General features: G+C 38.3%; 1 protein-coding gene across 1 annotated transcript in view; it reads right to left on the bottom strand.

Moving 5' to 3' along the window:
- Window positions 1-4,813: 4,813 nt before the first annotated feature.
- SMS (spermine synthase) overlaps window positions 4,814-13,417 on the bottom strand; it is a 46,192-nt gene continuing 37,588 nt past the window's right edge. Inside the window, exons 10-11 of the mRNA XM_052673777.1 lie at window positions 9,733-9,848; window positions 4,814-7,630 (exon numbers count right to left, since the gene is read on the bottom strand). Coding sequence (XP_052529737.1) covers window positions 7,588-7,630; window positions 9,733-9,848 — 159 coding nt within the window. The 3' untranslated portion in view covers window positions 4,814-7,587. The remainder of the gene's footprint in view (window positions 7,631-9,732; window positions 9,849-13,417) is intronic.

Here is a 13,417-nt window from a genome sequence, read left to right as displayed (position 1 = left end):
GAGGAAAAGAAGAATAAGAAAATCAAGGAGCAACTCCCTTAGCAGATCCTCCCTTGGATTTCTAAAGCAGGGACACACTGCCATGCTACAGCCTTCATCTGAGCATTTTCCCCTTGCCCTCACCATTTCCCACACCTGCACAGCACAGAAATCTGTCGTGCAACTGTTTGTCTGGCAACACAGTGAACCACGGGCTCACTTTCAACACAGATTGCTTTCTCATCCATTCATTTCAGCAGTGCAGCTGCAGTGAGATCAATTCCCCATCCCCTTTCATGGTTCTTCTGGCTTATTTTCTAATTTAGAGAAGAGCTGTGAGTCACACAGCAGAGGAGCTGATGAGAAGGAAGAAGCCGGATCGTAGAGAAGATGGCTGGGACCATATGGCCCCATGGCACAACTAGCAGGAGAAATGCTGACACAGCAATCCCTTCACATGAGCTGCAGCCTCAGGTTGAGTAAATTTTATATAACACCCAAATCAGTCAAGAAGTCTGAAATATTCTTCATCTTTGAGAAGTTCGGGTTAATTAAATTTTCAAACGTCTCTGCATATTCATGTGCATTTGTGGCACATCTAGAAGTAGAAACTCAAATAACAAAGACTCAACAAACTCAGTGACCTCCATTTCACAAGCAAGTTCTTACCAGCGTTACAGCCTGACCATAGAATAAAAATACACTATATATAAAAGGAATTAGCAGCAGTTCAAGTCTTTGACGGTTGTCTTTAACGAGATCTGATTTAATGATTTACAGATGAAACTTCCAAAATCTATATTTTCACATGTCCAGGCTGAGTGGACAGCAGCTTGAAAATGGTTGGGACTCTTCAGAATTAGTGACACTGTCTCTTCCACTACTTACCTTGATGAGCACCGTCTCTCACCCTTGCTGTTTTCCCAGTCGCTTGAAGTATCACCCTATCCTTACACTCAAGGTACACCACCCACAACTTGCACCAAAGTGGCTCCAAACCAACCCAAGTGAACGGTGCCCATTGCACCACACCACCAGCAGAGAAACAAATGGCTCATGCAAAGGGCACAACAGCATTGCCCCATGATGGAGCGAGAGGCAGAGTGTGCAGTCAGTGCTCGTGTGCAAAAGAAGCACACAAGCACAGCAACTTCCCCTTCTACACACTGGTGGTTTGGGATCATACTCAATTTCCACATCTAACAGATCATCGAGGCCCTAAGCCAGCAGCAAGACACCTCTATGCTAGGACTCATTTTTGTTAAGACATGGTAAAGATCATCAAAGTGAGTGCTGGATTGTGATCCTGCCACCTGACATTGTGCATTACTGGATATGCAAGTGACAGCCTGGAGTTTTGACACTCAGAGTATGTGAGAGGAGGAGCAAGTTGCTTGGTACCTTGTAAGCACACTGCATTCCTCCATGCACCATCCCCACCTCCTGTGCACTGGAGGTCTGGACTAGCTTGGGTCAGCCTTCAGCTCTTGGGGTACCTTCACCAGTTCCTACCTTACACTCCACAAAGCATCTCAAACAACACAAAAACACACATAATGGACGTGCAGGGCCTTGCTGCCCATCAAGACCATTAGCTCTCCCAGTAATGTAGAAGCCTTCCCGAGCTCACTTTGTACCTGCAAAGAACCAGATGAGACAAGTGGCAAGTATAATAAGCATGCCCAAAACCCAGGGCTACAAGCAACTGTTGGTGCTGGATGCAACAGCATCCGCCAGCTGCAGGTGCACACCATCTGTATGACCACAGGCTACCCATTGTTTTTCATATAACTCAATCTGCTTACAGGTCAGCATGTGGGAGCTGGAGAGATTGTCTCTGCTTTCCTTAGCACTGCCTAATATCTATTGCAGTCTTAAGCATACTCAGTTCTTCCTTTCACACAGGCAGAGGTGTTACCAGCCACCCATAGGTAAAGGCACATACGACTTCACTAACTAGCACAAGAATGCAAAGTAGACTTGAGGTACATTTTAAATTTAACTTAAGACACATGACTGCCACAAATCCAACTACAGATACCTTCCCTGTACTTCCCAGTATTTAACTGTTATACATACAGTAAGAATGTCATAAAGTCAGAAGAAACTACTTTTTTTTTTTTTTTTTTTTTTAACATGACAGGTAAAATCTTCAAAAAGGATGTTATCTTATTAAAAAACAGAAGTTAATGTTCATTCCACTTATTATTCTGTTACTCTTCACTGGCGTTTTTAAATGATGAACTGCCAAGAACTTGTTGCCTGAAAAATTCATTTGCAGTCATCCTTTCATTCCAAATAACTAACCAGTGGTTGCAAAAAGTCAAAAAATACATAAAAGTGCTTCAAGAGAAACTAATCATTAAGAAGTAACTTCCCAGGATGTCCCAGTATGAAGTGTAAGCAGAATTTGGACAAGGCATGGAATAAAATACTTTCATTTAAACAAACGGAAGCATCAGTTTTGATAATTAACTAAAGAATAAAGTCAAATAGGGAAGTGTTAGATAACATTAGCAGCTACCAAAACCAGCAAAGGCTTCACATGGCTTTGCTTTGCTAATCTCAGCTCTAAGACTCTTGCTTTACAATGCCACTGACGCTCATCTTTGTATATACAAATGTTATTCAGATATTAAAATGCTTCCATTATACATCAATATACTGTTTGTATCTTTTGGTTAAAGTGAATCATACTAACAGTGCTCCACAGGCAATATGGCACGTGTTGTGCAGTGCTCACTGACATCATGAAACTCCAAAATCTTTCAAAAAATTACATGCAATTAATTTGTCACTCTACTTTGAAGTCAAAAGAAAAACCCTGTAGAAATCTTAGCAGCACTTCCGGTGTTGGATATTGTTTTGTTTTCATACCCCTACTATTTCAGATTCATTTTCCCAATTCCTTAAGCTGAAGACAGCAAAGATGCCACTGCAGAGCTCCTGCCTTCGATCATTCCATGCTCACACATGCTACACATCCTATTAATTTTCTATTTATTTGCTTGGGTAATTTGTCTGCATTGAATACTATCTTATTCTGAGCAGTTTCTTTTTAATCACTATTTCATTTCCAGTACCATCGTTCTCTTTCTCGCAGAGTACTTAGAAGTCATTTTGTCATTTTTCCTTAAAAAAGAATAGAGTACAAGCCCCACACTGCATCACACATCTTTCTCTCTTCCTCCAGTACCTACAGAGCATAGACGAGGCAGTGCAACCAGCACACATGTGCTCTTCCTTTCCATGATATTTGTTGTGCTGTCCTGCTGCTAGTTCATTCTCTTGGCTCATTACCCCCCAAACATTTCCCATCTTAATTATTGTTGCTCCTGTGTCCTTTCTTCGCTTGCCATAACCCTTTTTGCAACACAGCACAGATGTACTTCTCATCATGCTTCCAATCACAAAGCACGTTTCACTCTTTTCCTTCCTTCCTACTTCCAATTTCTACCATTGCAGCTTACATAGACTCAAATGTATCAACACCATATGAATTTCTTCACTCGGTTCCTATAGCAAGGATTAACTGCTCACATTCCCAAAAGGCAGCCCTATGCTTTTCTGTGCTATTAATCACCCCTGCACTCTGCTCCTTTACTGCTACTTCTCTCCCTTGCTCCTTCAGCATTTCAAAGATTCCAAACACTCCTTTTCTCTCTGTGGGTTTTATCTATTTCCTCCTGTTGCCCTCAGGCAACATTATCAGAGATCTATTTCTAATTTAGACTAAGAAACAGAGCACTCTTCTCCCTCTCACTTGTCCCAGCGCCTTACTCCTTCCAGCAAGTTGTCAACACCTCAAACCCCAAATGGTAAAAATAAAAATGCAAGAGACATCTAACCATCTTCCCTGTTGTGCATGTGGGCACCTAAAATGACTGCATTTCCTTCCCTCAGTGTCTGAACACAACACTTTTTCTTAAGAAGTTACAACCTTCCCCTTTCTTTTCCCTAACTATCAAGTCATTTGCTTCTTTCGTACTTGGGACAAATGCACATGCCCCTCCCAGTTAGCTGGAATTTATGTAAATCTCTTCCTCTGAAATCACATTTTTCTTTCACTGTATGACATTAATAATCTTTCTGAATCACAGCCCAAACTAACAACTTCAATTTGCCCATCCTGTTCAAGCTCTTCTTTCTCTTCCTAAACTTGTTCCAAATCTTGCATCTTTCCTAATGTCTCATTTCTGTACTTTCTCTGCTATGCAATGAGTCACAATACCACCCAAAGCCAACTTGCCACTTCAGCAGAAAAGCTAAGAAACAGATTACAGATCTCCAAAAAATTAACATCTACAGAGCTCCCCAGCAAATTAATTTTTTTCTACAGAAAAATCACTGAACCTTGAAGTGATCCCCCGCACTGCAAACATCACTGTGCTGTTCCACACCACACCACACTTTACCCAAGCATGTATTACGTGGAAAATAATTGAGCTGAATCATCTCTGAGAGACAGACAGTTTTAAGATGTTAGGAATAAATTCTTCCCCAGAGGTGGTGAGGCACTGGCACAGCTGCCCAGAGAAGCTGTGGTGCCCCATCCCCGGAGGCACTCAAGGCAAAGTTGGATGAGGCCCTGGGCAGCTGAGCTGGTGGGGGGGCAGCACTGCCCATGGCAGGGGTTAGAGCTTAATAATCATTAAGGCCCCTTCCAACCCAAACCATTCTATCACTATTAAAAAAAGATAGTAAAATGACCACTCTGTCCCTTTATATTTGTTAGGTGACAAATGAAAAAGGTACAATGGTAACCACCATACCCATTAATTCTGCCACTTTAGCCCTGAATCCACAATGCATTTAAAAATACACACACAAGCAGTAATAGCGTACCTTTATTTCAACACATGCACTGCACTGATGCAGTAGATACAAAGCCAGAAGTCTGTTCTTTGCACAAATTATCATCAAGTTTTTAAGTATCTAAGTCACATTTCTAGGTGGAAGCAGCATTTTGTGCAAAGAATAATTCAGAAAGCCCTAATATTAACTGTATGTTGGGAAATGTTTGCATACATAATGCAGCAATGATAGCTATTCCTAACTGGCCTTAAACATGGAAAACCAAACAGCTGTTGCAGTTTGCTTTTGAAAATTCTAACAAAAAGCAGTTTATTTTCCTTCTCTTAAAGAACAACACAAACAAAAAAAAAAAAAAAAACAACAACCCTATACTACAGCAACAAATAAATAAGAACTGACAGTGTATATATACTTGCTCAGAATCAATTCAGCAACTTAAAAATAAAAGGTAATATTCAGTGTTCGCCGAATTGCTTCGCACTACATCTATCACTTTAAAAATCCTACATTAGAAAGTTAAAAAAAAAAATCCCCCAAATTTCTTTGCTGTTATCAGTTGAAAGCACTGCTGACTCTTACCTATGAACACCTAATTCAAGTCCCCTGGTCATGACAAGGGATTACAGAACACCCCTGCACACACAGCAGTTCTGTGTTCAGGAAACATCTCTGCTAGCCTTGATACAGCAAGCATACTAAGTCATCTTCCAGTTTGCAAGTGTCTTTGCTAAAAAACAAAAACAAAAACAATAACCCAGCCCTACTTGTTGTGACTGACTTCTAGATCTACCAAGCTCACTCTGGAAAACATGCTGTAAGCCCTGTCTTAGTGTGCTTAATACCACCTACATCACTAAGGATCATTGGGAATATTCATGTGTGTCATGTTAAGGGTACATGTGACTGCTTATAAGACATCTGCATTTGTTTGTATCTGCACAATAAACTGACTGTGGTCCTGTATCATAAATGAAGAGTTACTACTAGGTCATAGGCACTAACAGGGGATGGCTAAAATAGAGCTAAAACATTCAGCACTTTTCTCTCCTCCTGTTCCAAAGGAGGATCTGCTCTCTTTGGGGGTCCTTTGGGATACACAGGTTGTAGGCCAGCTGTGACCCACATTTATCTAAGAATCAGCATCAGCTAGAATTGCTTGAAACAATAAGACTAGTAGAGCACTTCTCCTTAGCTCTCCAAACTGAAAGCAGTGTAACAGTACAACTGTACATATGAAATAAAGGGCAAATTTTTACCAGCTTTTCCAGTATTCCTCTGAAATTCCACATGGATCACCTCAATTTCATCAATTCAGTTTATGCATATGGAATGCAGCAAAACTCTTCCTTATTTATAGTTTATAAGTACAGATCCTAAGAGTGCATTTTTTTTTTTCCATGAACAGTATCATCTTGGTTATGGGGGGAGGGGGAAAATCAACTCCCTCCAACAAAAATAAGAAAATATGAATACTAGGTATTGAAGGAAAACAATTATGTGTTTTGGGATAGTGTATTTTATATTCTGTCTTGGCAATGTACAGAAATGTACAGAATGTTTACGTCCTTCCTATCTCCTCTGATGTGGAATCTTTTAAACATTGAAAGCAAACTTTTAGTACATAAGAACATTCTTATAAAAATATAACTTTTATGACAACATGATAAACAATTTAAGAAAAATGTTTTCTCTTTCAGAACAAAACTACAATGCAACCTAACTTCCAGATTTTTAAATTGCAAGTGAACAATTCAGCAAGAGCCCCACACAGTGTGGTCAGGCTAGAGAAATACAAGCTGGACTTACCCTACTGAAGTATATCTATTTGCTCCAAAACTTTTAAGAAATACTGGTGCACATGAATTTAGATCACACCCCCATTTCTTTTTTGTTAAGTCAGCTTTCCTTCTTCAAGAAGCTGGTGTTTCCCATAAGGCTGAGGAACGTACGATCACAAGAACCTTAATACACTTAATTTCTTGCACTGTAGTGAGATATCAGCCTTAATTTTCATGCTGACAGCGTACTTCTATAAACTACTTTCACATCCATATCAAAATCTAAATAATCAGTAGGGCAGCAGCTAAAGATGTCCATGAGGTGAAAGGTTAAGGACTCTTCTCCTGCAGAAGAGATGACAGCAATATGATGAATGAATGAAACTACAGGAAATAAAGTTTAAAATCAGCTTTCTGACTTTATTCCCTTTCCAATGAAGAATGTGGGGGTATTCTTTCAGGAGGTCCCATTCCACTCTCCCACCCCTTTTTCTTTTTTTTGTTATGCCTGTCTTCTCTAAGCAGAAACACTGCAGTATCAAATTTGAACTACCAAAAAAAAGCCCTCCGTCATCAAAAGCACTACAGATTAAAAAAAAATAATCTGGTCGAAAATAAACAAAAAAAAGCAAGCTCCATGGACCACCCTCAGGGATGAAATGCTCAAGATGTCTTTTTTTAATCAATAAGTTTGTGAAGATCTACAAAAACTAAAGAGGATCACATTCTAAAGGTTCAGTGCATTCAGCAGCTACACAGTTTTGCTGCTTACTCATCTTTAAGTTGACTTTCAAAAATAACACCCTAGCTCATCAAAATATACATTTTTCATTTGCTTTTAAATTAAAATAACAATTAAAAAAAAAAAAACATTTAAAAGAATTCACAATCAATAGCATGACTAAGTTTCAGGATCATCTACAGCATATAATTTAAAGGTTTCAGATGCCAATATGCACCATGTGGCAGGCCTATATGCTTCATGTAGCAAGTACATTTAGAATAATCTTGATGTTCAGACTTCAGTTTGTTTCTTCCAAATAGTGTAGAATACCCACCTGGAGAAAATAAGCAGTCAAGGAAAAAGAAAAAAACAACAACAAAATGATGTAGTATAAAGTTAAAATGAAAGTAGCACTTTTCATTTATCTTTCAATTCTGAAAACTCACAGTTCACAGAAAACTGACAGGGTAGATAACTCTGAAAGTGAAATCTCTCTGGATTCTTTTTTTTTTTTTTTTTTTTTTGCTCAGCAGTTCATACTCCAGTCCCCCTGAAAGTGAAATCCTCTGCAAACCATTTTCTAATCCTTGCTGCAGATTTTCAGGCTGTGCACTATGCACTGCAACTGCCGAACAAACTACAGAAGTACATCAGGAAGTGCAACTAAAACTTCAGATCTCTGATCACCAAATTGGGATCCCTATCACTCACCTTGATAGCTAAGTAAGAAGCTCCAATAAGAAGGTAACATCCAGCTAACTAATTTGTGAATTCCTATCGCAGACATGACCAGACACAATTAATAACAAAATGCTCAGAAGCTGAACACTAAGTGTCCAAATATCTTACTGGGCAAACATTTAACTGCCTACTGCATCTTGAATGCCCCAACTAGGGCTCTGCTGAATGCTCATTTGAATAGATACATCTAGATTTTGCCTAGGCTTTTCTCTATAAGCTTCTGTGATGTTGGCCTCGTACTTTTCAAAAAGCAGAACTTTCTATCACCTAGACTGAGCTTTGTAGCAACTACGATCTGTGTCAGTAATCTCTGCTGCTCCGCTGGTGGGAGAAAGACCCAGCTTCAACATAGACATTCAGTAGGTATGCTCAAGCCATGATTCTCTGAAGATGCTCCTGTCAACAAGGAAAACTGATCTTCAGGAACCTTCTTGCCATGCTAAGAACATGAGAAATCAGAGTTACGTAATTCTACCAGCTTCCAAATGAGCAGATGAAAGCATGAGACATGGACATCGCCCTTTTTTAAAACAACAGCAACAGCAGCCGAGTTAAGTCACAGATTTCTGGAATTTAAAACATAACCAAAGTAAACTCATATGAAGGCATATGTTCTCCTGTTCACACAGCGAGGTCACACGCTCTCCAGATGGGAGCCTGCATGTTCATTACAGGGTCATGGTAAAGACCTCATGGACACATACGCTTTCCTTGAAACAGAACCTGCTTTTATGTCAATAGCTACTTCATTTTCAGATGAGCCGCACAGCAACACTGGTAAGTACCAGAATTTCAAGCAGCAATTACACACAACTATTCTGGAAGTAGACAAAGAAAATGTAACTGTAAAATGTGATAAACTTGCTTAGCATTTTGGCTGCATTCAGGTACTCATACAGCTAATTTTCTGTCAGATTACAAAAATAAGCATTTGTATTAAGTCAGAAGATTCATTCAATTGCTCAACAGGTTTCATGAATGTAAATGAACATCACATGGTCATTTTCTGAAGAAAGATACAAAATCTGTATTTTTTAATTACTGTCACAAGTGTAATGTAAATTTCTACATCTCAGTCATCTGTGAAAAAGTACATAAATATAATCTGGACAAATGCCACCTTCTGCATGGAAATCTAAGTTTCAAGAAAGGTGATAAAAGTACAGACAAAAGGATACCAAAGGTCCAAAATCAAATCAAAAGTCAGAATTGAAAATAGTTATAATACATATCTTACTTTGGGCTAATCTGAACTCATCAAGATCACTATCTTAGTATTCTTGTACCTATACTGCTATAAAATCAGGTTCTTAATTTAGTCAGAAAAAGTAAACTAAAAAAAAATACCTTAAAGGAAAAAAAAAAAAAAGCACCTTACATACTTACATACTTTAGGTGTGACATTCTACACTGTATAAATAATACATCTGACAATACTTGAAAACATGAAGAAAAACATAGCCTGATATTGAAAGATGCTGATCATTTCACTACCTGTGAATTTATAGCACATTAGAAAATAATTCCTACAATTATATTCAAAATAAAATCGCAGTTTTTTTTCATAGTGAATGAATTATATTCATATTTTTGAAGGTAGAAATGCCTTTTTGCATTCAAGTTCATTACCTCCAAGCCATCTAGGCTTGCTTGATTAATACACATTCTCTACACTTCCTCAGTCTTAAAGGATACAATTCCATGTAGGAGGGAACGCACACAATTTCTTTTGAAAACTCCACAGGACAGTAAAGCCTACTAAGTTGTTCTTCATACAGAGTCAAGGCATCGGTCAGATTGATACAGTTTCCCTGAAGAAGAAAAGAAAAAGTCCTGGTTATAATCAAGCAAAGAAGCAAAACCGCAGATGAGTATATATACACTAATGAAAGGCTTCCATATACTTTAAAACCAGACAGAAGCAATTCTTAACATTTAATATTTACAAGGCAAATATTGAACAGCTTGCCTTCATCCTGCCTACAGCAAAAACAATTTGTGTATTTTCAAGAAAGAATAAGTACGGGGGAATTATCTATCTTCTCATTAACAGAAGTAACTATTACAGTACAGCTTCCAGTTAGAACAGATCACCGTGTGTTATTTATCTGTAACATTTACTCAATAACCATTTGCTTTATGATTGCTTGAACGTATCAGCAAACAGCATTACAATATCCAGATTTTCTCTATTATTTAACATTGCCTAGATCTTCAAACATTAAAATGCGGTATAAAAAAACTCCATAATCTGTTCATTTTAAATCAATTCTTCCATAAAACAATACGATAAAACAAATCACACAAGTTCCATAGCTGTAGGCCACAGTCTTAAAGTGCTGTGCATTCTTCTGGAAAAGTAGTGATTCCTTTGATTTTAGTTTTTCTTGGTTCTATGTATTACACCTAAGAATAGTAATATATAATAACATATATAATCACACATATATATGTCTTTGTCTTCTCAATTCAGTGAAGTGCTAGCTTTTTTCTTAACAAAACCACCACCTATGAAAAGTTAACATATTAACTGACAAAGTGAGCTGGGCATCAATAACAAAAAGACCACTTAGCCTAAGACAATGTTCTCCATGTACCAATAAAAAGTCTAGCAAGAAAATGTTTAACTCTGTCTTCCTCGTACTCGCACAGATTGCTTTCTATTTTTATTTTAAAAAGAAGTAACAACAAAAACATGCACACAAAAATCCACGTAATAGTTGGCATACTGTACTAAAATGACATTTTGCATTTGTCATTTGGCTATGAACTCTCCCCTGATGAGGCACTTACTACAAGTTTCAAACTGAAACAAAGCATATACCTAAATCATTTGACTGGTTAAATGAATTTCCAGGAGGATCTAAATCATTCAGCAAGAAAGTCAACAATAAGATTTCACTGTAGGAGTTTCTCTTCAGTTACAACACTTCAGCTGTGAATTTCTGCTATCCTCCTTCCTCCTCCTACCTTCATTCTTTTCTACACTTTCTAATTTTCCTTGTTCTAGGACTGAAGTTCGGCTCATACACGAAGTATTTCTTCCTTCTCTTTAGAGGATCAAGGCACATTTTCCACCTGGCTCTGCACATCTATTCTTCTGGGCTTCTACCTCCATTGCTGGATCTACTACTTCAGTCACTCGGGCCCACTGAAAAGTAACAGAACTACCACCTGCCCCCAAAAACAGTGTAGTTACTTGCCTCTTTTTCTTCTACACAAATGAGTGGACATGATACTTTAACCAGTGACTTTAGAGGTACATAGCAAACAAGTTATTTGAACAATAATTTAAAAAGAAGTTATATATAGTCAGCACAGTCTACAGATGACTCAGTGTCTCAGGTATGAGGTAAGTAATACAGACCTGTCCAATGTGAACCTACTACTGCTGCAGCACAGCACAGAGATGAAAATCTCCAATTCTGGTCAAGGGGAAGAAAACATCAGTGGTACTTAGCTGCTGACAGTCAGCTTATTCGTGGTCTTCTCCCTCCAACCTCCTCATAAGGAATGTGCAGCTTAACAGCAGGCTCCTAATATGTAGTCTAACTGTGCCACATGCTGCAGACATACAGCCACACAAACCATGAAATCTACCCATATGTGAACACTTATATCAGTCAGAATGAGACATCTTCAGGAGACATGTATCCCCACCCTTCCCAAATGGTTGGGTTTACCAGCTTACGGTATGAATGCTTGTTACCTAGTTACAAAGTCTTTCTTCTTCAGATTTCTGATCAGTCAAAACAGAAGCACTAAGTAGGATTTCTTCAGGAGTATTTGCAGTGTAAAAAAACCCTCAGCTTTGCATACATTTTATCACTTCTAGTGGAAGAAGTAGTTCTATTACTACAGAAGACACAAAAAGACAAAAAAAACAAACAAACTTGCATGTCATGTTAGCGCATACATAGTTCCTAGTAACCTAGCATACGAGCCACAGTACCACAAAATGACGACAGGAGACCCATGGCACAGAAGACTATTGTTTATCTCAGCTCATAATACTAATTTCAATGACAGAAATATGTAGGTTGCTCTGAAAATAACACCTCCTCTAAATATTTCCATGGAAACTATGTCAGATACAAACAGCACAAGAAAGCTACTTGATAGAACAAATTCTCAGTCACAAAACATTTTTTTCCAATCACCACCATTAGCTATGCATTTTCACCAACAATGAACAACAGCCTGCATGCTCATAACAATCTGTACCAGTCAAGTTGATCCAGTCACCACTGCTGAAACGTACCACTCGCTGCCTCACTGTGCTTACATACACTGGTTGAATGTATCAGAAAAAAATACTACAACATACCTATACATGCCTAGACAAATGCTCAGCAAGCATCAATGAATGTCAGTGGGTGCCATTTTTTCTGCATGAAGGAATTCAATTCCATACAGTGCTTCATCTGCACTTCCATGTGAAACACCATTTTGTCAGACTGCCTCTTCACTGCCATTTGTGACATGGAAACAAAATTTGATGGAATATTGGTGGGAAGGTTCATCCTCTTCTGCCATACCACCACCATCTGCCTCTGTCATTCTGAGCCAACATAATAAAACAGGAGGCATTTTTCCAGAGAAACCCTTGTACATGCATTAGAAAGAAAATGATCTTATAAAAAAAAAAAAAAAATTGCTAATACCAACAGCTGCTTATTTCCAGAATGACCCTTTTTCTTCATGACTGGACAGGCCAAAAGGCTTCCAGCAAAAGTACTCTGTACAAGAGTTCTGCTTTTGATTTCTTTTTCTTGTGAAGTTCAGAGCATGTACAGAACAAGAAGGCCCAAGGCAACAGATTCTGCCCATAGCATAGCACAATTGCTCTGAACAACTTCTGGTAATGTTTGCACATTTTTTTTCCATTATAGAACAAGATATCTTGCCCCCTCCTGCCCTCAGATAACACAAGTAACTTGTATCTGACTGAGAGAATGCAGATAGTTCAACTAAGAAGGAACTAGATTTAATTAAATACTACAGGTCTCTCTTAGGCATATCAAATTCAATACTTCTAATTCAAAATGAAGGACAAGTTCCATTAGAACTCCAGGAACAAAGGGCTCATTCTGAATACCCGCTTTACCTGTACTTCTCATTTGTAAGTCCCTCTGCTAAAATGTTGCAAAACGTAACTCCCAGAGATCAGTTTTTATTCAACAAATTTGCACTTCACTGATTAACTTGTTTCGTAGATCTCCCAGATGCTTAAAAATGGCCTTAAAATAATTAAGTGCACACAAAAGCAACTGAAAGTTAATTCTCACACAGTGAGGAACTCATATGAGTTCAATGAATAAATGCACAGATGCTCTTACAAATAGGGCAGAGGCTGAAACAACCTGAGCTCTTACGAAAA

The sequence above is a fragment of the Tympanuchus pallidicinctus genome, unplaced genomic scaffold (genome assembly GCF_026119805.1).
Source record: "Tympanuchus pallidicinctus isolate F22 unplaced genomic scaffold, pur_lepc_1.0 scaffold14, whole genome shotgun sequence".
Classification (NCBI taxonomy): domain Eukaryota; kingdom Metazoa; phylum Chordata; class Aves; order Galliformes; family Phasianidae; genus Tympanuchus; species Tympanuchus pallidicinctus.
Note: the sequence above shows the minus strand (reverse complement) of the source record. Positions and strands in the feature narration are given on the sequence as shown.